The sequence below is a fragment of the Oryctolagus cuniculus genome, chromosome 13 (assembly GCF_964237555.1).
Source record: "Oryctolagus cuniculus chromosome 13, mOryCun1.1, whole genome shotgun sequence".
NCBI classification, from domain to species: domain Eukaryota; kingdom Metazoa; phylum Chordata; class Mammalia; order Lagomorpha; family Leporidae; genus Oryctolagus; species Oryctolagus cuniculus.
In genome coordinates this window covers 63,524,874-63,548,484 of record NC_091444.1, presented here as the reverse complement: position 1 = coordinate 63,548,484, position 23,611 = coordinate 63,524,874, and the positions used below count along the sequence as shown (strand labels likewise).

The window sequence follows — 23,611 nt, the reverse complement described above, 5'->3', positions numbered from 1 at the left end:
ACCCCCAGGCTCTGGGCTGCAGTCCCCCTGACCCTGACCCTGCTCAAGCTGTCAGGCCTTGCCCACCCTAAGACCAGTGTCTTTCAGCCCAGATGTCACCCCTGTACCAAGGCTTTAGCCTCCCCCAGCCAGGGTCTGCCTCAGAAGAGACGAGCGTGCAGGGCTGGCTGGCTGGCAAGCCTCAGTGTACCTGCGCAGAAGAGCAGGAGCTGTGTTAGGGGTAAGGCTGGATCGGGGCCTCCGCATCTCTCTATCTCCATAGGAACAGGTTCATCATTTTATAACATTTTAAAAGACATTTCCGCCAAGTTTTTTCCCCCTAGAAATGGCATAATATTAATAAAAGCCAGTTTCCACTCCTAAACTAAGAACAAGCCAAGAAAACCAGCCTCGAGCCGAGAGGTCAGTGCCCGGAGCCCTGCCCCACGCAGTCTGGCTCACTACACCACAGCTCAGTGGGCCGGGGCCACATGGGAGTTATGGCCCAGGAGTCACCAGGGTATGGCTGTAGCCATGGCTGGCTCCCTCTGCTAGACACGTGTGCATCTGTTTCAGAATTTAAGCAGAAACAATTGAAAGTAATCAGGCCTCTGAACAAGCTAGATGTTTCCTGTCAGGGGCCACAGGCCAAGCCCCAGCCCCAGCCCCAGCCCCAGCCCCCTCCCCCCCATCTGCTACAGGGCAGTGGGCTCGGGACACAGGCGTGAGTGAGTCAGGGGGATGTGACTCAGCTTCAGAACAGCTGCCCGTGCCAGAAAATAGCCACTCTTTTGGGTTCTGCATGGGTAGATTTTTAGAGTTTGACTTGTAAAATTATTATGCGGAATCTGTCCAGGCTAAGAAAGCAGATGCCTTTGGCTAAAGCAGAGATGGAAGCTGCTCTAACAGTCGGCTGCCTAGGCACTGGGGCCACAAAACCCCCAGGAGGCCAGAGAGTGGCTGGGGGACGAGAGGGCTGCATCCTCCCAGATACTCGTTTAGGGGGCAAACAGCCGCCGACTCACCTCCAGGCTCACTTAGTCAGAGAGAGAATTACACATGGGTGACAGGGGAGGGGCCGCAAGACCCTCCTCTACAGGGAAACCAAGGCCTCTGCTCTCCACCAGAGCCCACCACAGATCACTCATTTTGCAATTTAACTTGTGGTTGGAGGGGTGGGGACCATCAAGGTCATCTAAAGCCCTCGAGATCATTTGGCCTGGCCCTGCCAAAGGACCAGAGGTGGGAATCAAAATTCAGCAAATATAGAGCAGGCTACTGTTTAAGCTGATGATTGTTATAAACATCCAGATGTCCCTTGGCAGATAAAAGGTTCCCGACCCCTAGGGATATCCCGGTACAATGGGAGCACAGTCAACCCAGCAAAGTCCAGCTGCAGCCACATGTGCCGAGTACAAAGGTATGCAACTCCCAAATGTCGATCACAAATGCCAACCATGAGCGTCATAGCCACATCACCAGTCAATGTGCCTCATATTTTAGGGATAAAAGCTCCAGACCAGGAAGAAAGAGTGCCTCGTGCTCTCTACTTGGGATTACTTCAATAAACTCTTGCTCTACTACCCCTACTTCCCTGTATCTCATCTATAATTCATTACTCTGTTGGTGAAAAGGCATCGAGGCAAGCCAGCCACTGCCAGTGACAATGTTAACCCCAACTTAGAATTCAAGTTTATTCCATGGCAAAAAAAAAAAAGCATCCCTAGTCCACAGACAACCCCTGTGCCCTGTGGGGAGGCTAAAGCGATGCGTGGGCAAAAACAGGCTCTAGGTTTGGGCCTTCAGCAGAGACTTCACAACACTGGGCCCCTCCTCCTCTTTGACCACTAGCATTTGCTACTGAAAGCCAACATTTCCCACTACCAAGTTTCTTTTGTCCCATTTACACTAAAATAACTTCAAGGGTAGCATCTCAATCTAAAAGGTCTCTTTCCAGTGGGGCCAGATGGGCCAGTATCAGATAGCACAGGAGGATGGGCAAACCACTTGTTGCTTCAGGCAAGGGAACAGACCTGCAACACTTTTGGTTTTTGGTTTGAGGGGTTTTTAAAAAATGCATCTTGTGAAGATTTTGCAATTGAGTTGGCAATTACCAGATTTTTAAAGTCCTGGAAGAGACTTCTAAGCATCAGTGCTCTGTGTTAAGCTCTGAGTGTGCTGTAGACTACGCAGATGGGGAGTTAGGAGGCAAGGCCTGCGTTGCAAGGATGTGGTCCAGAATCCAGAGAAAATGGTTATGTGCTCTGACCTCCTAAAGCTTCCCTCCACCCGGCTCTGAAATCCGTGGCTCTTGGCTCTTAGAAACCAAAGATCCACTCATGTCATGGGTCATGCTCCTTTGTCAGAGAGGACAGGAGCCTCATCACCTCCCTAGGGAACCTGTGGGCTCTGTGACCTGGACCTTTGGCTGGCCAGGCCCAAAGCTGGCACAGTCTGGGTGATCCAAAACCCCATCCAGAGAGCTGGATTCTGGCCTGAGCGGGCAGCTTAGGGGGAGGCTGAGATTAGGCACTGCGCATATCCAGGAAGCAGGAGACAGAGGGCTGAAGCTCGCTGGTCCCGTCACTGCTGGCTGGCTCCGCAGGGCCTCTGCCTTCCCCGGGTTTCTCCCTGAAAGATCACTTCCCAAGTCCTCTCAAGAATAGGGAAGGCGGGCGGAGGCCCAGATGCTGCTTTAGCCTACCATGAAAACCTGATGAGCACCTCACAGCTGCACCCACTTAACACCTCCAATCTCCCCGAGTTAGGCAGGCACAACGCCCACCATGTAGATAGGAAGACTGAAGCTCACAAGAGGCTTAAGTGACAGTGCCCGTCCGGGATCATTCTCTCCATTCTGGCTCCAAACACTTCAGAGGCTCTCAAAATATACTGTCCTCCAGAACCTGTAGTATCTTGTTAAAAAATGCAGGTTCCTGCCTTGGTGTGTGCGTAGTGCAGCATGGGCCCAGACTCGGGGCAGCTGCCTGCACCTGCCGACAACAGCAGAGGCGTGTTTGCCTCTGCAGCCCTAGCTCAGTGATGGGCATCCAGTTGTGCTCACGATCTGTGGCTGAACAAGTGCTGTGCGGAGGCAAGAGGGCTGAGTGGTGGGCCGAGCTGGTGGGGGGGGGGGCAGTCAGCACTGACAAACTCCTCCTAGCGCTTCAGCACACGGGCATTTTGACAGGACAAGAAGATCCCTCCCCATTTTTATTTCCAGATGCATTTTCCCCGTTAATCACTCCAGGCTCTTACTGAGTGAAATCCCCAGGGCACTCACGGAGCACCTGGGTGCAATCCTAATTAAAGGCAAGCCCACAGCCAGCCTACGGACCACCTCATTATCCTAACAAATTGCTTGATGGGGCAAAACGCACAACTTCTCTGACAGGGAGAAGCCATTTAGAAAGAGATTCCAGTTCATTCTCCAAACTCACCTGGACACTTGCCCTCTCTTACTATCCCTGCTGCTGGCCCCATATTTAACCTGGACGGGTCAAGTCCTGGCTCACGGAATCTGACTTAGGTTCCACCCGCCATGTCCCTACTTGCCCTTGTGTGAGCCTCGCCTTTCCTATCTGTAAAGTGGAGAGGATAATGTTAGTTGTGGTGACTTGTTCAAGGGTAGAGAGAATGCATGGCCCGTGGGTAACACTGCCAGGTCCTCTGCATGCGTTCAGAGCACCAGCCCCATCACCACCAGCTGATTCAAGACAAGGTGACTTTCCTAATCGGGAACACCTCCTTCCTCAACCAGTTCAAACCACACGCATGCTTCAGGGGTAGCTCTAGGCCATCGTCCTGCAAGAAGTCCATCCTGACCACTTCAGTCCTGCTCCCCCTCTTCTCACACCCTCCGCCGTGTTCTCTGTAGGATGCGCTCAGCACCTGGTGCGGGTTCAGGCCACCTGCACAGAGTTTAGCTCCTTTATGAGGGCGGGCTACGGCGCACATATCTACGTCCCCCACCAGGCCGCACACAATCTGGGATTGCCCTCCTAGCTTATGAGCTGCCCAGCGTGGTCAGTTGGAATTTTAGCCTGCTCAAGATGCAGATCTAAAATAAATTAAAAAAAAAGACAGTGACAAAGACCGATCTACAAGCCCCCGTGTGTTCTCTGCTGGCCAGCCGCAGGACTCCCACCCCCACGCTGGGAAGCGCAAGGTACCTGGGTTCGCAGCCGCTCCACTTCTGACAGGCTCTGTCTCTCCAGGAGAAGCTGGTTCTGCTTCTTGAGCAGCTGCACTAGCTGGGCTGTGGCCTGGCCGTGCCTGTCCAGCTGCCTGAGCCTGCAGAAAAATCCAGAATTAGAGACGGGCCTGAGAGGTGGGGGCTTCAGCGGACAGAGGGGGAACTGGCAGATGGCAGCCCTTTCAGCAGGCTCCACCGTTCAGTGTATGCGAGGGAAGGTCCCGATACTGAACCATGACCTGAAGTCCAAGGTGACCCTGAGGTGCCAGGCGCTGGCTAGCGGTGGCCCTTGGTGAGCATCTGCTTAGCTGAATGGCACTGTTATCAGATGTGCAAGGGAACTGGAGCTTTCTGAAGATACCGCCAATTAGAAAAACACAGAGATAACTCGGGGAAGTAGAAGAAAAACTGAAACCCTAAACTCACAAGCAGAGGTCAAAGGCGAGAGGCCTAAATGGCTCCATTGTTTAGCTGGAAACATCTCTGGCAGGCTAGGCAGACGGCCGGCCCTGGCTGGGGAGTGGGCGAGGGACGCAGAAACACTGAATTAAGGGTTTTCCATTATTAATCACTCCATCACGAGCGCCGGCATCGCTGACCAGATGTCTTTAAAGACCCTAAATTTGTCATTCTGCTGATGGGCTCTCCCCTCCAGACTTGCTAATTCAGCCTATTAGCCTCATGTGTCCACAGACGGCTCCCTACAGCCAGCAGCACACTCGCCGTGGAAACGCAGGCTTTGGGTTAAGTTCAAAGTCGAACCACTCAGAACTGTTCTGGAAAGTGGTCCGATGTGTGCCCTGCCCCCTGCTCCTCCCTTCCCCCCCCCCCCCCCGTCCCCATCCTCGCTCATAAGCACGAGAAGTTTACTTGTATTTTCACAAGGATTGCCAAAGCTCAAAGTGTATTTCAAACTGCAGACTACAGCATCAGACTCTGCAGCCACCAGTTCTGCAGACGCTGGCCAGGGCAGGCGCTTCCGGTGGGCGCAGAGCACAGCTGTACAATTTGGGCTTATAGGGTTGGGGTAGGTTGGCTTAACCAAAAGCCACGCGGCATCCCAGTGCAGGCGACGCTGCCTCGTGGGAAACTCGGCTGCACTCTACTACCTTTCTAACACTCTCCGCAGACTCCTCTGGGAAGTTCACTTTTCTTCGCCCCCCAGCCTGCTCTCCCGACCACCTGCAATCACCCTTGTCGGCCGCAGAAGACGACCTCCTGACTTTCAACCACAACAGCACTGCGCCGCTTTTAATAGAGGGCGCCCTACACCTGCAGAGCGAGACCCTGCACTGCGCATGCTCACACGCGCCGGCCCTTTGTGGAGTGGACTCCCGTGAGCCACAGAGCCCCTTTCCAGACACTGAGCGGCTCCCTGCCTCTGCTTTGCGTAAAAGGTTCCAAAGTCCCCGCTCCATCTTTCCTCTGATCTGAGAGGAGGCAAAGTCCGTTGACTTTGGGTGAAGCCCCGCGTGGGCAGCCCAATCTGCCCCACCCCAGCTGGCCGTATTCACCGTGAGGCCACGTGTGTCCGCGCGCAGGTGTCCAAGTCACCCTGCAACCGAGCGGTTGCCCGGGGCGAGAAGGCCGCGGAAACTGCAGACTTGGCATCGCAGACACAGAGATGATGGCTGCCTTTTCCCCGTAACAAGCTAACAACCTGCTGCTTCCGCGTTTTTTTTTTGTTTTGTTTTGTTTTTTGTTTTTTAAGATTTATTTATTTATTTATTTGAGAGCCAGGAGCCAGGAGCTTCTTCTGGGTCTCCCACACGGGTGCAGGGGCCTAGACTTGGGCCATCTTCTGCTTTCCCAGGCTACTGCAGAGAGTTGGATCGTAAGTGAAGCAGCCGGGTCTTGAACCGGCCACCATATGGGATCCTGGCGCTTCAGTCCAGGGCGTTAACCTGCAGCGCCACAACGCTGGCCCCTGCTTGCTTCCGCGTTTAACTCAGGCGAGCAGGATTATCATTAGCAGCTGAGCTCCGCGACCCTAAGGTTCCCTTCCCATTAAGTTGAGACAACCACAAGCTCCGCTTAGTGGAGCAGGGACATGCGATAAACGACACCACTGAGGCTCAGTGGCAAGAGGGTGCTCTGAGCGGCCATTCTCCACGTACTTGGCTCAAATGGGTTACAATCCCAAGGACTGATGGGTTCAGTACGTGTTTTGGGGCTCCTCAAAAAGCATGGCTGCCCCATCCAGATCAACGAGCAGACTCCAAGGCTGCTCTGGCAGGAAGAAAGGCCAGCCACGGCCAGGCCACGCTTGCTCAGCTGCCAGAGGTGGGGCCAGTGGCCGCCCCTGACAAGACTCAATCGGGGGGTGTTGCAAACCGTAGGCCTCGGACGCTGCAGCGGTTCTGGGGTTGGGGGGCACGCGCCACCCAGATGGGCTGAATCAAGAGCCTGGGTGTGAGCTCAGGACAGACGCCCCCTTGCTGCAGGAGTAGGATGCCTGAGAAGTCAGTCCTCCCCCCAGGACACAGACCCTCACTCCTCTGCAGAGCTAAGGATGGAGTCTAGTTGGCTCATTTTTTAAACCAACTTCACTCCAAGGAGTTGCTTTCAGGAGTGCTTCTCTCCCTTTAAAAAAGACACCCCTGGGTGTGGGGGTTAGCCTCTTCTGTCACTCCACATACAGCGAAGCAGTCACCAGCTTGGAAAGGAAAAACAACAACAAACCCAAACCACGTTTGTTTGTTTTTTAAAAGCCCAACTTCAGATAAAAGGGACTATGATGTTGAGGAAACACATTTTTGTCTCAGCTCTTTCACGGCCTATTATGAAAATTGGGCAAACAGATTTTTTTCATTATGTAGTTATTTTTGGAAAGGCCTCAAACCTTGCACAACCCTTCCTGCACTCTATTAATGGACATTTCATTACCATCAGCTAGATCTCTCGGGGTGTCCTATAAACACTCAAGTTGTGTTTTTATTTCCCATGGTGGCTATTAGTCTCATTTTTGCTTTCCTAAGTGCATGTCTTCAACCAACCACAGCTGCCACTACCACCAAGTACCTCAGCTAACACTTACGGAGCCCGGAGCTAACTGTTCCACACCGATTATTTAAGTAAAAGTTCATAACCGTCCTATGAGGTATGGGCTAACATTCCCATTTTACAGATGAGAAAACTGTAGCAAAGTGGTTAATTAACTTGGTTACAGCCAAATCCATGCAGTGCCCAGGTATTCTTAAGCATTGTTCATGGCTGGTTAACTCATGGAGTTACTTCATCAAAAAAACCACGCCTTTGGGGCCGATGCTGTGGCACAGTGGGTTAAATTGTCATCTACAGTGCTGCCATCCCATATGGGCACTGGTTCAAGTCCTGGCTGCTTCACTTCCAATCCAGCTCCCTGCTAATACACCTGGGAAAGCAGCAGAAGTGACTGGGCCCTTGCACCCATGTGGGAGGTCCTGAGGAAGCTCCTGGCTCCTGGCTTCGGCCTAGCCCAGTCTCAGCCATTGCCGCCATCTGGGGAGTGAACCAGCGGGTGGAAAGTCTGTCTCTCCCTCTTTCTCTGCAATTCTGACTTTCAAGTAAATAAATAAATCTAAAAAAACCAAAAAACAAAAAACGGGCGGCGCCGTGGTTCAATAGGCTAATCCTCCACCTAGCGGCGCTGGCACACCAGGTTCTAGTCCCGGTCGGGGTGCCAGATTCTGTCCCGGTTGCCCCTCTTCCAGGCCAGCTCTCTGCTGTGGCCAGGGAGTGCAGTGGAGGATGGCCCAGGTGCTTGGGCCCTGCATGCCATGGGAGACCAGGAAAAGCACCTGGCTCCTGGCTCCTGCCTTCGGATCAGCGCGGTGTGCCGGCCGCAGCGTGCCGGCCGCAGTGCACCGGCCGCGGCGGCTATTGGAGGGTGAACCAACGGCAAAGGAAGACCTTTCTCTCTGTCTCTCTCTCACTGTCCACTCTGCCTGTAATTTAAAAAAAAAAAAATGAGCCCAACCCTTGATAAATACTTCTTAAAGGTCAAGTACTAAAGTGGATACTGGGAACTACACATAGCTCTTGTTCTCAGGGAGTTTCCCAATTGAGGGGAGACTGACCTGGAAACAAACAGTTGCAGAGTTCAGATAGGGCGAGGTTAAGGCATGAATACAAGCGGCCAGGATGGCAGGCAGCCTGGGAAGCTGAAGGCGTGGCTCATCATCATCACAGCTGAGCATTTGTTCTGCACCAGACACTGTGCTAAGTGCTTAGTACTTAGTGTTCACGATTCAGTGAGGCAGGAACTAACTATGATGCCCACTTCAGTGGGTTAAGCCTCTGCCTGCAGCACCAGCATCCCATATGGGCATCAATTTGAGTCCAACTTCCAGTCCAGCTCCCTGCTAATGTGCCTGCAAAGCAGCAGAGGATGCCCCAAGTGCATGGGCCCCTGCACCCATGTGGGAAGACTGGAGGAAGCCCCTGGCTTCCACCTGGCCCTGTCCTGACCATTGTGGCCATTTGCGGAATGAACCAGCAGGTAGAAGATCTCTCTGTCTCCCACCCACCCTCAATGTAACTCTCTTTCTGTAACTCTGCCTTTCAAATAAATAAATCTTTTTAAAAACATCTTTTAAAAAAAGGTGAGGAAACTGAGGCACCAACAGGAGAAATGAACAGTCAGTCCAAAGCCACTCAGCCCGCAAGTGGGAAGTGGGAAAATGAGTGGGTGCTGGTCTGGCAGGGGCAGGGCGGGGTCTCCCATGGGGGAAGCACTGCAAAGGCTATAGTGTGTCTGCAAACAGAGGCTGTGGCTGCTCAGCAGGCAGAGGTGTTGTGATTTACTGAGAGGACGGGAGGAGCGACAGGTCTGGGGTAGAAGAGAAGCTCTGGGGACAGGTGGGCACAGTTCTGAGGCTCAAGGCCTAGGAGGGACAGGGCACAGCTCCAGCTGTGCAGGCCAGATCTGCTGGGAGGTGAGGCAAGATTTGTCAGGAAGAGGCTGCCAGGGATTTTCAAACAGGGCAGTTTTTAAAAATGCAGACATCTGAGCCCCCACCACCTACTGGGTGAGAATCTCAGCTGCAGTGACAGGAAGACGCCCAGGGCAGGGCCTTGAGGAACAAGCTCTTTCAACAGCTGGCGGAGGACTGGAAGCCAACAAGACCCTGGGAAGGGAGGAGACCCAGGAGGCAGAGGGAACCCGGGAGGAGAAGCCCACCCCAGAGGTGCAGGGAGGAGAGGCTGGAAGGAGGTGTGGCCAGCCTCTGGGAGCTGGCGGGGCAGGAGCCTTGTTTCAGGGGCTGGAAGAGGAGACCACTCCTTAGGGTGAGGGGCTGGGCTGGGAGAGGCAGCGAGAGGGGTGCAGAGGATGGGAGTGTCGTGAGCCACTGGGGAGCAGGCACTGGCAGAGAGAGGGAAACCCTCGGGGCAGGCCTGGTGAGCTTCCCAAGGGAAGAAGGGGCCCTGGGCAGCCCCGTCCACCCTGAGGCAGGAGAAGGCATGTAGCACGGAGCTCGGAGCTCGGCAGCCTCCCTAGCCCCACCAAGGCGGAAGGCTCTGCTGTTGCTGAGAAACGGAGCAAGGCAGCAGGTGGCATCAGGGGCCCTCTTAGGACAAGAGTGCCGGCCTGGGGCACAGACATGTGCCAAGCGGAGGGCACCCTCTTAGGAAGACACAACTCCACATGACCTCGGTCCCTCTCCTGCTCTTCCCTCTGGCCAGGGCTCCTGCACACCCAGCACCCCTGTCCTTCTCCCGTAGCCTGTGACCTCCACACCTGCCACAGCTCTGCCTGGGAGGTCACTCCTCTTGGTCCTCACAGGGCTGGGAACTTCTTTGCAGGGCTTAGGGCTGTGTCATTACTATTTTGAGAGACTATAATTTCTTGTTTTTAGCTATGTCCTCTGCAAGGCCTTAAACATCAAAAGAGCAAGCAGGGTTGCCATCCTGGGTCTGCTTAGGCAGCAGCCCCTTCTGCAAGGAGCCCCAGCATCCTGCAGACCCCAGGAGGCTCCCCACAGCAGGAGAAAGACTGAATCACCAGACTTCAGGACTTCACTCTAATTTAGAACTTTTTGTCCCCAGACATGCATTTATCTTGGAAACAGAGAGTTGTCCTATCCCAGGGAGACCTTCAGGACCAGCTTGGTATTTGCAATGTGTTGTCATTGTGGCTATGCCTCCTGCCCCTGTCCCAGGCCTCATCCCTTTCCCATGAAGCAGCTGGGCTTCCCTGCCCTCACAGCGGTCAGCTGGTCCATGAGGAAGGGCTGCTGCCCCACGCTGGTGTGGAGCAATCAGCACAGGGCCCCATCCCGCCCCCTTCTGTGCCAAGGCCTCAGCAGGTATTCTTGGTGTGGAAGGGGTAGCAGTCACCATGGGAACAAACAGGCCCAGGTTTATAAAGGCATCAACATAGATAAAATCACAAAAAACTAACTCATGTGGGTGCTGGGCCCTGGGCACATCTCTATTGGGCCAACAGCAATCCTCTGAGCCACACCCCGTCAGCATTGTCAGAACCACCATTTTTAACAAAATATGCAAGACTTCAAGATAAGATGGAGCAAATGGCGAAATACAAAACAACTTTATGGAGCTGAGTGGGCTGGGGAAAATATCTTATGCAAAACAGAAGCGGTGCAAGCTGCCAGCTCTGGTCCTATGCTTCAGACACTCATTTGCTATGAATACTGTGAAAGCAAGTGAATACATATATTTAAATTTTTATGTTGTATGTGATACATACAAAATATATGCAGTGTATAAATAGAGTTTGGAGGTATAATAACCAAATGAACACTTGTGAGCCCACTGCGGCACCCCAGGGCCACTATGGGAGAGTTTCTCCTCCAGGCCAGCCCTCCTCTTCCCCAGTGCCCGCAGATTTTTCAATGAGGAGGTTTTAGTTTCACCCGGGAACTTGCCACAGCCTGCTGTGGGGTGCAGGGTTTGTTTGCTTTGGTTTCCTTTTTGGTTTTGGTGGTAGTGGTGGTGGTGGTGGTAAAATGTCTTTGGTTCTGAAATGTTTTCAGACCACACCCTCTTCCCTGTGGTCACTCTAAGGCAAAGATTTTCCTTCCTCTTCTAATGTTCTCAAAATGCACAGATACACGGTTTCCTTGGGAGAGGGGCCTCCCTGTGGACATGAAGAATGTTTTTTCAAGCATCTTATGGATTTAAAAGGTGCAAATGTTGTAACTGTAAAATATGCACTTCCTTCTCTACTATTCCCAGTAGTGCCCATAAATATTTGCTGCTGCATCTACTAAATGCCCAAGATTGTAAGCTGTTTATAGTCATTAACTAATTTATTGTGAGCATTTTACATTCATTCACTAATGTAATCCCCATAACAATACCACACTGCAGGTATTATTATTATCTGTATTTTGTGAATGCAAAAAGCAAGGCACAGACACCCAGCTGCCCTGTGTGCTACTTATCACTCTCCTTCAACTCCCCTGGTTACAGGAGACCTCTACTATCCAGACTCTCTTCCTCCTCCATCAGACCCTCACATGCTGGTGTGACCCTGAGCCGGGCTCAGCAAGCTACTCCCTGGAAGCATTCCACCTGCCAGGTTTCCTTCTCACACCCAGGGCTCCAGCGGAGACACTGAGGAGCCTCAACACTCAATCCCTGCCTCCCGCCGCCCCTCAGCATTTCAGTCCCCTTGGCTCTCACCACGTGACACGCTGGACACATCTCCCAATGCTCCTCCCTGTGTCCCTCTCACATGGTGAGATCACTCCCAATCTCGCATCCCCCCAACTCCTCCTTGCCTCCTCCCTGTCCCTTACCATCCACGTAGCTTCTATGGATGAGCCCTCTAAACCTCTCCCCAGCCTGTCCTGTCCAACCCACTCCCCTTCCCTCTGTCAGCATTCCTCATCCACATTCCTGCAAAGCCTTCCCATGGGTCTGTCGCTGTTGGCTTCCCCCTGGCCCTTGGAATCCATACTCCCCACAACAGCTAGAGTAGAAGGATCCTTCTGAACACAATTCCATTCAGGTGATGGCTACCTGTATATCTAAGCATAAGGCCAAACTCCTTTGCAAGCGTGATCAAAACTTCCACTATTTGGCTTCTGGTGTAATTCTCCCCAGCCTACACACCCACATCCTATCCTTTCCAAACTGCTCTGCACAAAGGCCCCACACTCCCTGCCACTGCGCTCATGCTGTGCTCTCTGCTTGGAATCCCTTCCCTCCTGTGGCCAACTCCTCCCCTTCCTGGCCCTTTAAGACTCAGTGTGACTGTTCCAACCTTGCAAAGTTCCCCCAGGCCTCTCCTCTCCACTTCCCCTGTCTACCACTCCCATTGAACTACAGCTTTCCCCGGGGCAGGAACGCCATCTTGTTGGGCTCCGCTCCTCTAGCACGCAGCAAGGTGCCCGACATTGAGGTGACTGGAATGAGCAAATGACTTATCTGAGCACAATATTTATGGTAAGTGTAAGGCCTGTGATGCCATTTATGGTACAGGTTACTTTTATATGCAATAACTTTGTTCCTGAAAAAAGTGTAACATTTAAATTAAATAAAGTATGCTATTGGAGTCAGCCATTTACTTGGAAGAATCCTGGAATAGGTCAACAAGGACGGGACTTGGAAGTGGGAGGCAGGAGTTCAAAATCCCATCATGAACACATCGGGCCAGAGGTTTGATCTCTCCCAAGCACAGGTTCTGCATTTGTTAGACAGAAAATCCTGCCTCCACAGCTCCTGACTGGAAAGGCCGGGGGTGGGCCCAGCAGTCTGCATTTTTATAAGCCCTCCCTCTTGGTGATTCTGATGAATTCTCAAGTGTAAGCACCACTGGTACATTATAATTCACAGTATTAATCACACATACAAAATGAGTTCTTCTGGAGAATAATTTTTATGTGGCTTCAATTTTGATCATCAAAACAACCAACTGTCTAAATGAAAACTTTCCTAGTCTGCTCCTAAAATGTTTTGGCATCAGTCATGAGAACTTAAGCAAATCCTGTGATCACTTTGAATTTCAGTTTCTTCACATGTGAAATGAGAGGATAAGCTAGAACTGGGTCAGCAAACTTCAGACCACAGGCCAAATCCACGCTGGCCCGCTGCCCATTTGTGTACGATCTGCTAGTTGAGAATGCTTTTTTCATTTTTTAAATGATTGAAATAAAAATCAAAAGGGGAGAGAATAATGAGTGAGTGTTGTATGAAATTCAACTTTCAGTGCCTCTAAGTCAGCTTTCAGGGCAATGTGGCCATGCTCATTCATCCACGGATTGTCTGTGGCTGCTTTCATACCACGAGGCTAAGCGGTTGCAATGGGAACCACATGGCCACGGAGCCTAAAATATTTCTTACCTGACCTTCTAGAGAAAACACTGAGGCTAGAAAATATCTAATATCTCTTCCAGTTCCACATTTCTACTTTATGACTTCATAAAATTTTACTAGGTTTCTATCTTCAAGTATCACCTTCAAGTATCTAGGTGACCCAAATTGAAGTTTTAAAAATCCTGTTACTCTAATTAGTGGTCTAGGTAATTAATTTTTATAGATACCTCAAAGTTGTATGCTTTGATCCAATACTTAGAAATTGTTACTGTATTTTATATATTTCCATCTTATTAATGCAGTCATACAGAATTAGCCAGAATCAGCAGTTTTCTTAGGAGTCTAGAACACAATTCCAGCACCTCATCCTCACTCACAAAGTTAAGGTACTTTCAATGGCTGCTTTGCTTTTTAAATTTCCTTTGCCTAAATCCACCCTAGTCAATAATGATTTCAATAGAGTTAATTCATCCTGAGGCTCATGCAGTCCTGGGAAGAGTTTACACTGTTAATAAAGAGAATTTATTTTCCTGTAATGCCCTTTAAATTTTTCATTCTTTCAAATTTCCAGTTAGCTTTGGCTGTCTACAGAGGTAAAATAGTGGGCTGCTTGGGAACAGACATAGAGGAAAGACCACCCCCACCCCACTCTTCTCCCCCAAACCATCAGGTCATGTTTGAGCTGGGAGCTTTTCAGACCTTTCATTTCAGCCCACCATGGTCACACCGAGGCCCAGAGAGGACAAGTGACTTGCCCACGGTTACCCAGTCTGTCTAGCAAATCTTACACTGGAAGTGTAACTCTTCAATTCCAGTGATGGCAGCATTTCAAAATGTTTTTAAAAGGGTTGGCCAAATCTTTAATTCCTTACTAAAATATACAGATTTCAAGAAGGATCTTAAGAAAGATAATGTCCCAGGCAACGTTCTGGGAAGCTGCTAAGGTGTGAGGAAGAGGACATCCCTAGCCTAGGATTCTCCCACTAGCTCGATGGAAAGAACCAGATTTGGTTTTGTTTTTTATTCCTTTCAAATTTCCAATCTATTACAGACTGATGGTTTTGTGATGTGCAATGGAAATGAGATCGCACTGTCCAACTACTCTCAAAGTCTCTGAACAGTCTTGATTTCATTTCTCATTGTGTCACAGACCAGCTACAAACAGTTTGAGGACCAGCTTTGGGCTGGAAGCCACACTTTGGGCAACAATGACCCAGTCCACAGCCTGGTACAGCACAAATGATGCAAAAACAGGGGGCCTGAAGCTCCCGGTACCACCTTGGAAAGCTTCTTACTGGTGGCTCCCACAGTGCCACAGTGGCCCTCAGTGACCGCTCAGTGCTTGGATGAATGGCCAAGGCAACAGATTTAGTGTTTTAGGTAGCAGAGCCACTGCCTTTAGCAGGACCCTGAAGCCTCTGACAACGTCACTGAGGCTTTTTCACAGACTGACTGCTTAAAACTGCGCTTCTAACAGAAAGGTGGCACAGTTTCACGTTAAGTCGATGAGGAACATCTGTTGCATCCCTACCTTGTAACCTGAAGCCATCTGATAGAGGCGGGGCTTGTAATACAGGGAATAAGGGATCCTCACAATGTGAAACAGGGATGTGAATGGATCTGGCAAGAAGACTTCAACATTCTTTTTTCATTTAACTTATTTTAAGGGGTATCATTGTGGTGCTGGGGATTAGGCCGCTGCTTGTGATGCTGGCATCCCATATCGGAGTGTCAGTTTGAGACCTGGCCACTCCACTTCTGATCCAGCTTCCTGCTCATGCATCTGGGAGGACAGTGGAGCATGGCCCAGGTTCTTGTGTCCCTACCACCCACGTGGGAGACGAGGATGGAGTTCTTGACTTCAGCCTGGCCCAGACCAGACTGCTGCAAGTATTTGGGATGTGAACCAGCAGATGCAAGATTGCTCTCTCCACCCTCCCCACTCTCATTCTGCCTTTCAAGTAGATGAAAATAAATAAACATTTTAAAAAATTGCTGAGGATCCAAGACACTTTTTTTGATAGGCAGAGTTAGACAGTGAGAGAGAGAGAGAGACAGAGAGAACGGTCTTCCTTCCATTGGTTCACCCCCCGAAATGGCTGCCTGAAGCCAGGAGCCAGGTGCTTCTTCTTGGTCTTCCCATGCGGGTGCAGGGGCCCAAGGACTTGGGCCATCCTCCACTGCCTTCCCGGGCCACAGCAGAGAGCTGGACGGGAAGAGGAGCAACCGGGACAGAATCTTGCGCCCCAACCGTGACTAGAACCCGGGGTGCCGGTGCTGCAGGTGGAGGATTAGCCTAGTGAGCCGCAGTGCCAGCCTCAGGATCCAAGCCACTTTAAAAGAACTCCACCCTGAGCCATCATCAGCTGCCTCCCAAGGTACACATTACTGGGGAGCTGGAATCAGAAGCTGAGGCAGGACTTGAACCCTGGCACAAGGATATGGGATGCAGGCATCTTAAGCAGCATTTTAACCCCTATGTCAAATGCCTGCCCTAAGAATCTTGGATCTTAAAGAACCTAGAAGACCATCTGTCTCAAGCTTGAGTTACCTCAACCAGCTCTTTTGAAAAAAAAAAAAAAAAAGCAGAGTCATGGCAACTGCGGCCCATTGTTCAAAGAAAATGGGGCAGAGGAATGGAAATTGCTGAAAATCAGAATCATCACAGAGTAGGATCCAGGCTGCACTGGGCTTAAGGCCATACAGAAGCACTAGCAGAAAAGCCCACATTGCTTTATGTATCATATCCTTCCCTCATCCCAAAGGTATGAATCCTTTTGGTTTATTTGGAAATAATGCTAAACTGACAAAAATTTCCAAGAATACCCACATATCGCTGAACTGAATTCAGCTGTTGTGTTAATTTTGCCCCATTTTATTTATTATACTTTTTCGTGTGTATACAAGTATATAGTACTTTTTTCTGAACCTTTGAGAACAAGTTGCATATACCATTGCCCTTTTTCTCCTAGATGCAGCAGTGTACCTCCTGTGTATAAAGATCTCCTCTTACAAAATCTTCTCTTATGGCATACTATCTACTACAGTGAATTTAATATCAATATAATGCTTTTAGTTAACCTACTGAATTCTGGTTTTGCCAAGTGACCTAATAATATCCCTTTCCTCTTCTACAGAAAATATCCTTTGCACTTAGTTGTCCCACCTCTGTGGATTTATGGATTCTGCAACTGGGAAGAGCCAAAGACCCGTTTCATTGGGATGAGTGCTATTTGCAATTAAAGCAACAACCGTCTTAAAGATACAAAGCTATAAGATGCAGGGCAGTCCTGCTCAGATACCCTCTAACAGGTGTTCATGGACAGGGCTGTGTTTTCAGAAAGACTCTGTTCTAGTGAGGTCCTCGTGGTGCTCCCAAGACCAAAGCCCTCTGAGAGGGGTTCTGGAGCGTTTGGAGCCCCCCACTGTTGTGAGCTCCTCCTCGGTTTCCTTCATTGCTGACCATCCCTGGGATAGCCAAATTGGTCACAGAGGTACGATGGAATAGGAGTGAGCCCATGGCAGCTAAGTAATAACCAGATTCAGTCACTACAGTGCACTTACTGGCACACATCTTAATTAGGTTTTAATGCAAGTAATTTGATAACAACTCCTGGACATCTACTACAGAACTGTCAATGCCGAAAGCTTTTTTATTTAGCTTCTCTTCCCTCTATACCGACACAGCCTCCCTGCTGACCCTTGTCAAAGAACCCCATCTGCTGGTTGCCACGGTAACTGAAGGCGACCAATTGAGCTGAACAGAGTGACTCAGAAATAAAATCTGCCGCCAAAGGAATTCTGCTAAGAGTAATAAATCATTTAGTAAAAGGGGGTCCTCCACACGGTGCTGAGTGTTGGGATTATATGATGGCATAACTCTTCCAGCTAGAAGGTCCATGACAGATCAGAGTGATTAGGCCTGCTGGAGGGCTCATTTTGGTTTCCAGCGGGCTCCAGCAGAAGAGCCCGATTCTGCCCAGTTACATGCCACTGTGGGGGAGAAGAAATGAACTAAGTCAATTTTTTAATATTTGGGCTGCAAATTTTTGAATTTTAACGAGTGGCAAAAGAATCAGTGAAGGCTTCCAGCAGTCCTTTCTCCTTTTGTTTTGTTTTGTTTTATCATCTCAAGCTAACACAGTGCTCGGGTAGCCCAGGGAATCACTGTGGCACTGAGGAAGATGGCAAAGAGAACACATAGGAAGACTCCTCTGGGATATGCCAGTTCAGTACCACCTCCCTGTCATCAATCAGCTTTTAGGTGTTCCAACCAGAAAGTATCTATGTGCACAAGACGTGCAGTCCTTGAGATGGATAGCAAGGGAGCCTTAGAGGAGCAGCAGCGTGCTCCAGCGACAAGACACAGTGTTCCTTGTGGAACAGAATCCTCATTTTCTCCTAAATTAAGATTTCCTGAATAAGAGGGACAGAAGGGAAAGGGAAGGCGAGACTTTCATCTGGGTCTGCTCCAGGGGACAGTAGGCAGTCCCTCCCTGCACAGGCCCCAGCTCCCAGATTTCACAAAGAACCCCTGCTCCACCTTTCATGTTAAATCACGTAGGGTTTAATTCCTAGGTGCCGGTTCCTTGGTGGTTGTTTTGGGAGAAATTAGGTTCCAGGGCAGTACAAGCAGCCGTCCTGACGGAAAGCACAGTAGGAGGAGAGGGGCCACAGGGCCTGGTGGGCTGGGGGGGCAGCTCCATGCCCACCGGCTGCAGACTCCCATTTTAAAAGATGCACGGGCAGGATTCCGACCGTCTCCCCAGCCCCTGACCCATGTGGCAGTGGGAGTACCCGTGTACTGAGTCATCCACACAGAGAATTTCCTGCTTCAGAAAAAGAGCAACTGCCAAACAGAAGGTAGAATATTTCCCCCCCTCCCGCTGCTTGCCAGTAGAATGCTTAAGTCTTAAGTTTGACGGAGTTAGGGAGCGGCTGTGCGCGCTCCGGACGAGCCCTTCCCGTATTCAGCTTTTCCGCGAGCGCACGGAGCACAGCCCTGCAGTGCCACGCCGCGTCCCGGGAACTCCCAGCCGGTATGCTACCCCAGGCTGGGCAACTGCTTCTGCAGGCTGAGCAGACAACAGGGCTCCGCGAGTGCCTCCGGCACGCCAGCACCTGCTCTCGGGCCACCTCGGAGCGCGTTCTGGGCCGGAGGCGCCCCACTCCGCGGCAGCTCCGCGCTCCAGCTCTGAGCGCCGCCGCGCGCCGGGTCTCCCCGCCCGTGCCGACCTCCCGCCGGCTCCGCCTCTGGACACTCGGCGGCCCGGGCTTGCCCGGCGTCCTGCCGTCCCCCGGGAGGGCCCCGAACCTCCTCGGGGCAGGCGCCCCGCACCTGGAGGGCGGCGAGCTCAGACGGTGGGGGGCGGGAGGCTGGGTGCGGAGCATCTGGCTCGGGAGACTCCGCGGGGGCTCAACGGGCCTCTGGACTTTGGCAGCAGGAGAGGATTAAAGAGAGATGGCAGTTGAGGGAGGGAGATGGGTGAAAGCTTCATTAACTCCACGCTCACGTCCCAATTTCTTTCCCCTGAGAAGAAATCAGGAGAAAGGTTGATTTCCTCGTGATGAGAAAGGTGCTGCGTGGTTGTATTTGCTCATCTTACTTTTTAATTCCTTATTTGTAAACAAATAAATGAAACGCTGTTTGTTGATGATCAGGAAGGACTCAAATTTTAATTAAAGAGGGAAAAATCTTGGCCTATAGGCCAAGGGAGTATTACAGCCTGTTTTGATTTCTACATTAGAGGTTATGCTTCTCATGGGACTTAGTTGAAACTAGCAAGGACTCAAACAAGGTGGGTGAAAAGGTGCTGGGTATGGCATTGCCCCCACCTCCATCCCAATAGCTACACTGAATTTTAAGATCAGTCCTAAAATGTGCTAGGGAAAACAGGACTTCGTGATGACAATACTGTCAGCCAGAACTGCTTTATGACCCAGTTCATACTTGAATTCTCTCCCTTTCTTTACAAAGTTACCATGAGTTTCACTTCTGAGCCCTACTTCCAATTCTTTGTCTCTGCTCCCTCTCCCGATTTCTCCTCCATATTTCAATTCCCAGACACTCTTGAACTTTTGCACACGCTGCCAGTTTGAGCCTGCACAGAAGAATCAGTGTATTAATTCCACTCGGAGGCAGTGCGATTTTTCTAACACAATCTGCCCAACCTGAACTCTTTCCTTCAGAAACACTTTGCCTTTAAAAAGAAACTCCCAGCATGAACCTCATAAGAAGCGACATGTAACAGACAGTGCATGTGGCGCTGGGCATGCAGCTCAGAATTAAAAGAGAATTTTTTACTTTGTTTCTTCAGTGCCATGTGCATAATGTACATGTGGACGAAACTGACATCAGACATTTAAAGCAAAAAGGGGTGGGGGAAGGAGGATGTGATGGTGGCGGGAAAGAGAGAAAATATGTTGATAAAAACAGTAACTTCTGTTAATCTACATTTTTCAGTCACTGTCTTAATTAAGAATGTTAGGAAATATGTTGCAGTTTAATTGCATTGTTTCAAGAGATTCTAAGGCTGACAAATTTGGGACCCTGTACACTTGGAAGGTAAAAGAGAGTAAAGTGGTAATTTCTTCCATGTGGTAGATAACAATCAAAATTATGCTTTCCATAGACACTCCACCCCCACACAGATCTCAGACTCAGAGGACAAAGTAGGAATACTCTAACACTTCACATGTGCAGTAAGAAATGAGCTCTTTAGAAAAGCAGTGTTTCAAATCTAGAAGAATAAAATTTTAAATACAAAGAATGCACAAAAAGGAAACAGTGCTTTATTTGAAATTTCTGAGTGACATCTTATCCTTGCAGAAAACAGTTATCAATGAAGACTAACAGTCTTTGGATGCTTTTTTTTTCAGATGACTTTAAGATAGTAAAACTTGCTTGCCTGAGCTGCAAGTGCATCCAAATGATGACAGTCTGAAGACACATTCCCATTTCTAGGTTCTGTGCCCTTTTCTCCTACTGGAGCCCAGTCAGCCATTCTGTAGCTTTCATTTCTCTTTTTGAGAAGGCTTTGCATCATTATGCAGTAAATAAATTAGAATGTATTTTCATTGCTCCAAGTCGCTTTGAGGGAAGCCATAACAGACATGGCTAGCCTCCTATTTCCTAGAGTTGAGCACAGGTAACTCATATTCATCCCAAATGCTGCATTTCCTAGTTGCTCCCATTATGGTGACCTGTGTAGTTAGAGTCATTGCCTATGAGAAAGAAGGTGTTGGTATTCAGTGCACTCTGCTCGCATAATGTGCAGCCTAAACCAGGCACTAAGCAGCCAGCCCTCACTGACCCGCACTGACCACCTAATTCAAACTTATTTGATGTCAGGTTCTCTGAACAAATCCATGAGCGGAGCCACTTCGTCTTCCATAAGCACAATTTGTGATACACTTGCTATCTTACTCCAGGAAGGTGGAGGTAAGTTTTAACCGCTAACTTTTCTAGCAGCTAAAGACGTTGCACTGCATGCACAATGAAACTACCAGAAGATAAGATCCGTCTGACTTAGAATGTAGGTGGACTGTCCACGCAGCTAGGCTAAGACAGCAAGCTCAGCAGATCTGCACTGCCTGCAAGGTCTCAGGGCATCTTCTGCTTCTGGCCTCTCAAAACAAGAATGGTCTGAGGACTTGACCATAGCTGAAATACTGCCAACGTGCTGCCAGCATCACAGTGTCTCAATTCTCAAACTTGTGTCTACATTTTGTATTAGGGAGGACAGTCCTGAGGTCTCAAATTGCTTAGTAAATGGCAGTCCAATGAGTTCACTGTAATGGAGTTACTGTATGTGTGTGTGTGTGTGTGTGTGTGTGTAAATGATACACACAAGGCCCCCAAACAGTGAGGAGACATACCTCTTATGTGTTCAACACCAAGGATCTCATAAAACTCAGCTCACTAAGAAATGAAAGGTTTTCCATCTCCTAGGGTTTCTGGAAACTCTGGTGGGAGGGACACATCCCCCCCAAATAGCTGGATAACCTCCTTTGTCAGAGGCTGAGCTTGGACCCCCTGCCGAGGGCTGAGGGAGCAGATACTGAGGAAGACATTATTAATTACCAAATTAGGGAGAGAGCATTCACCCGGACATAGAGGCGGGAGAACCCAGAGCATAATTCTAAATGGACAAGTTCTGAGTCAATCCTGCGAGTCGGAAGAACACTGAAGAAGAAAACATAACACTGGGGGAGCAAGGGGAGCAGCACCCGCCCGAGGGCCAATTGCCTCTCCAGCAGCGGCAAGGCTGTTCCTGGGCTCGCAGGACCATTTGTTCCATTACACAATCTCCTGAAGCCATTTAGAGAGAGCTCAAACAACTGCCTGTACCAACACGACACATGGCTTCCCATCCCGACTCTTTGCTAATCCAGACGCTCCAACCATCTTTCTTTAAGATGCCATATGGTTGGCAGAAGCCTGTAGATCTAGCAGCACATCTGCTTGTACGTTTCTTCTTCCCTCCATCCCCCCAACAAAAGAGGGATAGAGACAGACCGAGAGAAGGGCACGCTGTATACCTCTGCCCAGACAGATAATTTTTTTAGGTGTTTTAACAAAATAAAACCATTAAAGGGATGGCCAGGAATTATTCAAGGTTCAATCATTTTTAACTAGATAGCCAGGGTTTGTTTTTTTTTTTTCTCTTTAGCGATTTAAAACAAAATTAAAAAACAAAAAACAAAGAATGGACGGTCTCCTTTCTCCAAGGGATGATTACTTTAAAACCAGTTCAAAACTCTCTTTCTCACTCTCTTTGAGAATCCTCGGACAGCATCCTTGCCTGAGGCGATTTCTTCTTTTCGGTCAAGGAAGCCCGACAGGCTGAGAAACTAGCAGATACCCAGAGCCTGCTTTGTTAGCAAGCACCGCACGGCTGTATGCTAATGAGTCGGCACCGACACAGGGCTTTTTTGGTATGATGAGCAAAGATTGTTGACACTGTTGAAATCCTGGCTCTCCTGGCCTGTGAGCACACGGGCTGCCTCCTTGGAATCCGGCCCCCAGTGAGACAGGCTGCAAAAAAATAATACATTCTACTCTCCTGATGACTGAAATCTGGCCATTTGTAACTTAGAGCAGTTGGGGTGGGGGATTATTAAAAGACCAAAAAAAAAAAAAAAAAAAGCAACCCAAACTCTGTAAGGCCAGGGATCAAAGACACAGGTGAAAATCGGGACTTTCTTCCGAACTAAAAGCAAAACCTGGGAGACACATGTGAGTGATGAAGGCCAAGGTGCTGGCTTCAGGAGCAAAACTGTGAAGGGGGGCGGGTAGAGGAAATTAGTACAACCTCAGCCACATCAGGGCCAGCGGGGACATTTGCTCCACATCGGGGCAGACGGCACTCTGCATTTGTGACAGCTCCACTGGTGGTAATTTCGGTCACAGGTAAAAAGCCAAGTGTCTGATCTCCTTGTAAATTTTCCTGGACTTTGTATTGGTTAACCGGAAATAGTTTTTCATGTCCGTGGAAACATAATGTAGCCAGAAAGCAAATATTCCTTTGTTGCAAAAGTGGTCGGGATTTTTTTTTTAAGACAAAGAGGGAGGGGCCAGTGCTGTGGCATAGTGGGTAAAGCTGCTGCCTGCAGTGCCGGCATCCCATGAGTGCCGGTTCGAGTCCTGGCTGCTCCACTTCAGATTCAGCTCTCTGCTATGGCCTGGGAAAGCAGTGGAAGATGGCCTAAGTCCTTGGGCCCTGGCACCTATGTGGGAGACCTGGGAAAATCTCCTGGCTCCTGGCTTTCGATTGGTGCAGTTCTGGCCATTGCAGCCAACTGGGGAGTGAACCAGCAGATGGAAGACTCACTCTCTCACTCTCTCTCTCTCTCTCTCTCTCTTTCTCTTTCTCTCCACCTCCCCTTCTCCTTCTGTGTAACTATGACTTTCAAATAAAAAAAGTTTCTGGTTGCTTAAAAAAAAGACAAAGGGGTGGGAAGAGAAGTTACATGTTCGTTTTTATACATTTTATTTACTTGAAAGGCAGAATGACAGAGAGAGAAACAGATAACAGATATTCCATCCATTGGTTCACTTCCCAAATGGCTCCAACAGCCAGGGCAGGGGCAGGTGGAAGCCAGGAGCCAGAAATGTTATCCAAGTCTCCCACATCAGTGACAGAGTCCTAAGTATTTGGGCCATCTTCTGCT

At 49.8% G+C, this 23,611-nt stretch overlaps 1 protein-coding gene across 37 annotated transcripts in view; it reads right to left on the bottom strand.

The window, feature by feature from the left end:
* The window catches only part of SDCCAG8 (SHH signaling and ciliogenesis regulator SDCCAG8), a 270,085-nt gene that overhangs the window by 6,314 nt on the left and 240,160 nt on the right, over positions 1–23,611 (bottom strand). For 33 of the 37 annotated variants that reach the window (XR_007909721.2, XR_007909718.2, XR_007909716.2 and 30 more), the window contains one exon: positions 4,152–4,272. The exons of 2 other annotated variants lie outside the window; for them this stretch is intronic. Coding sequence is in view for 26 of the 35 variants with exons in the window: in XM_051820787.2 (XP_051676747.1) it covers positions 4,152–4,272 (121 nt within the window). In the remaining 9 variants the exon portion in view is untranslated. Of the gene's footprint in view, positions 1–4,151; positions 4,273–5,893; positions 22,476–23,611 lie in introns of those variants that run through there. 2 more of the 37 variants (XR_007909717.2, XM_051820785.2) reach the window with 1 other exon arrangement.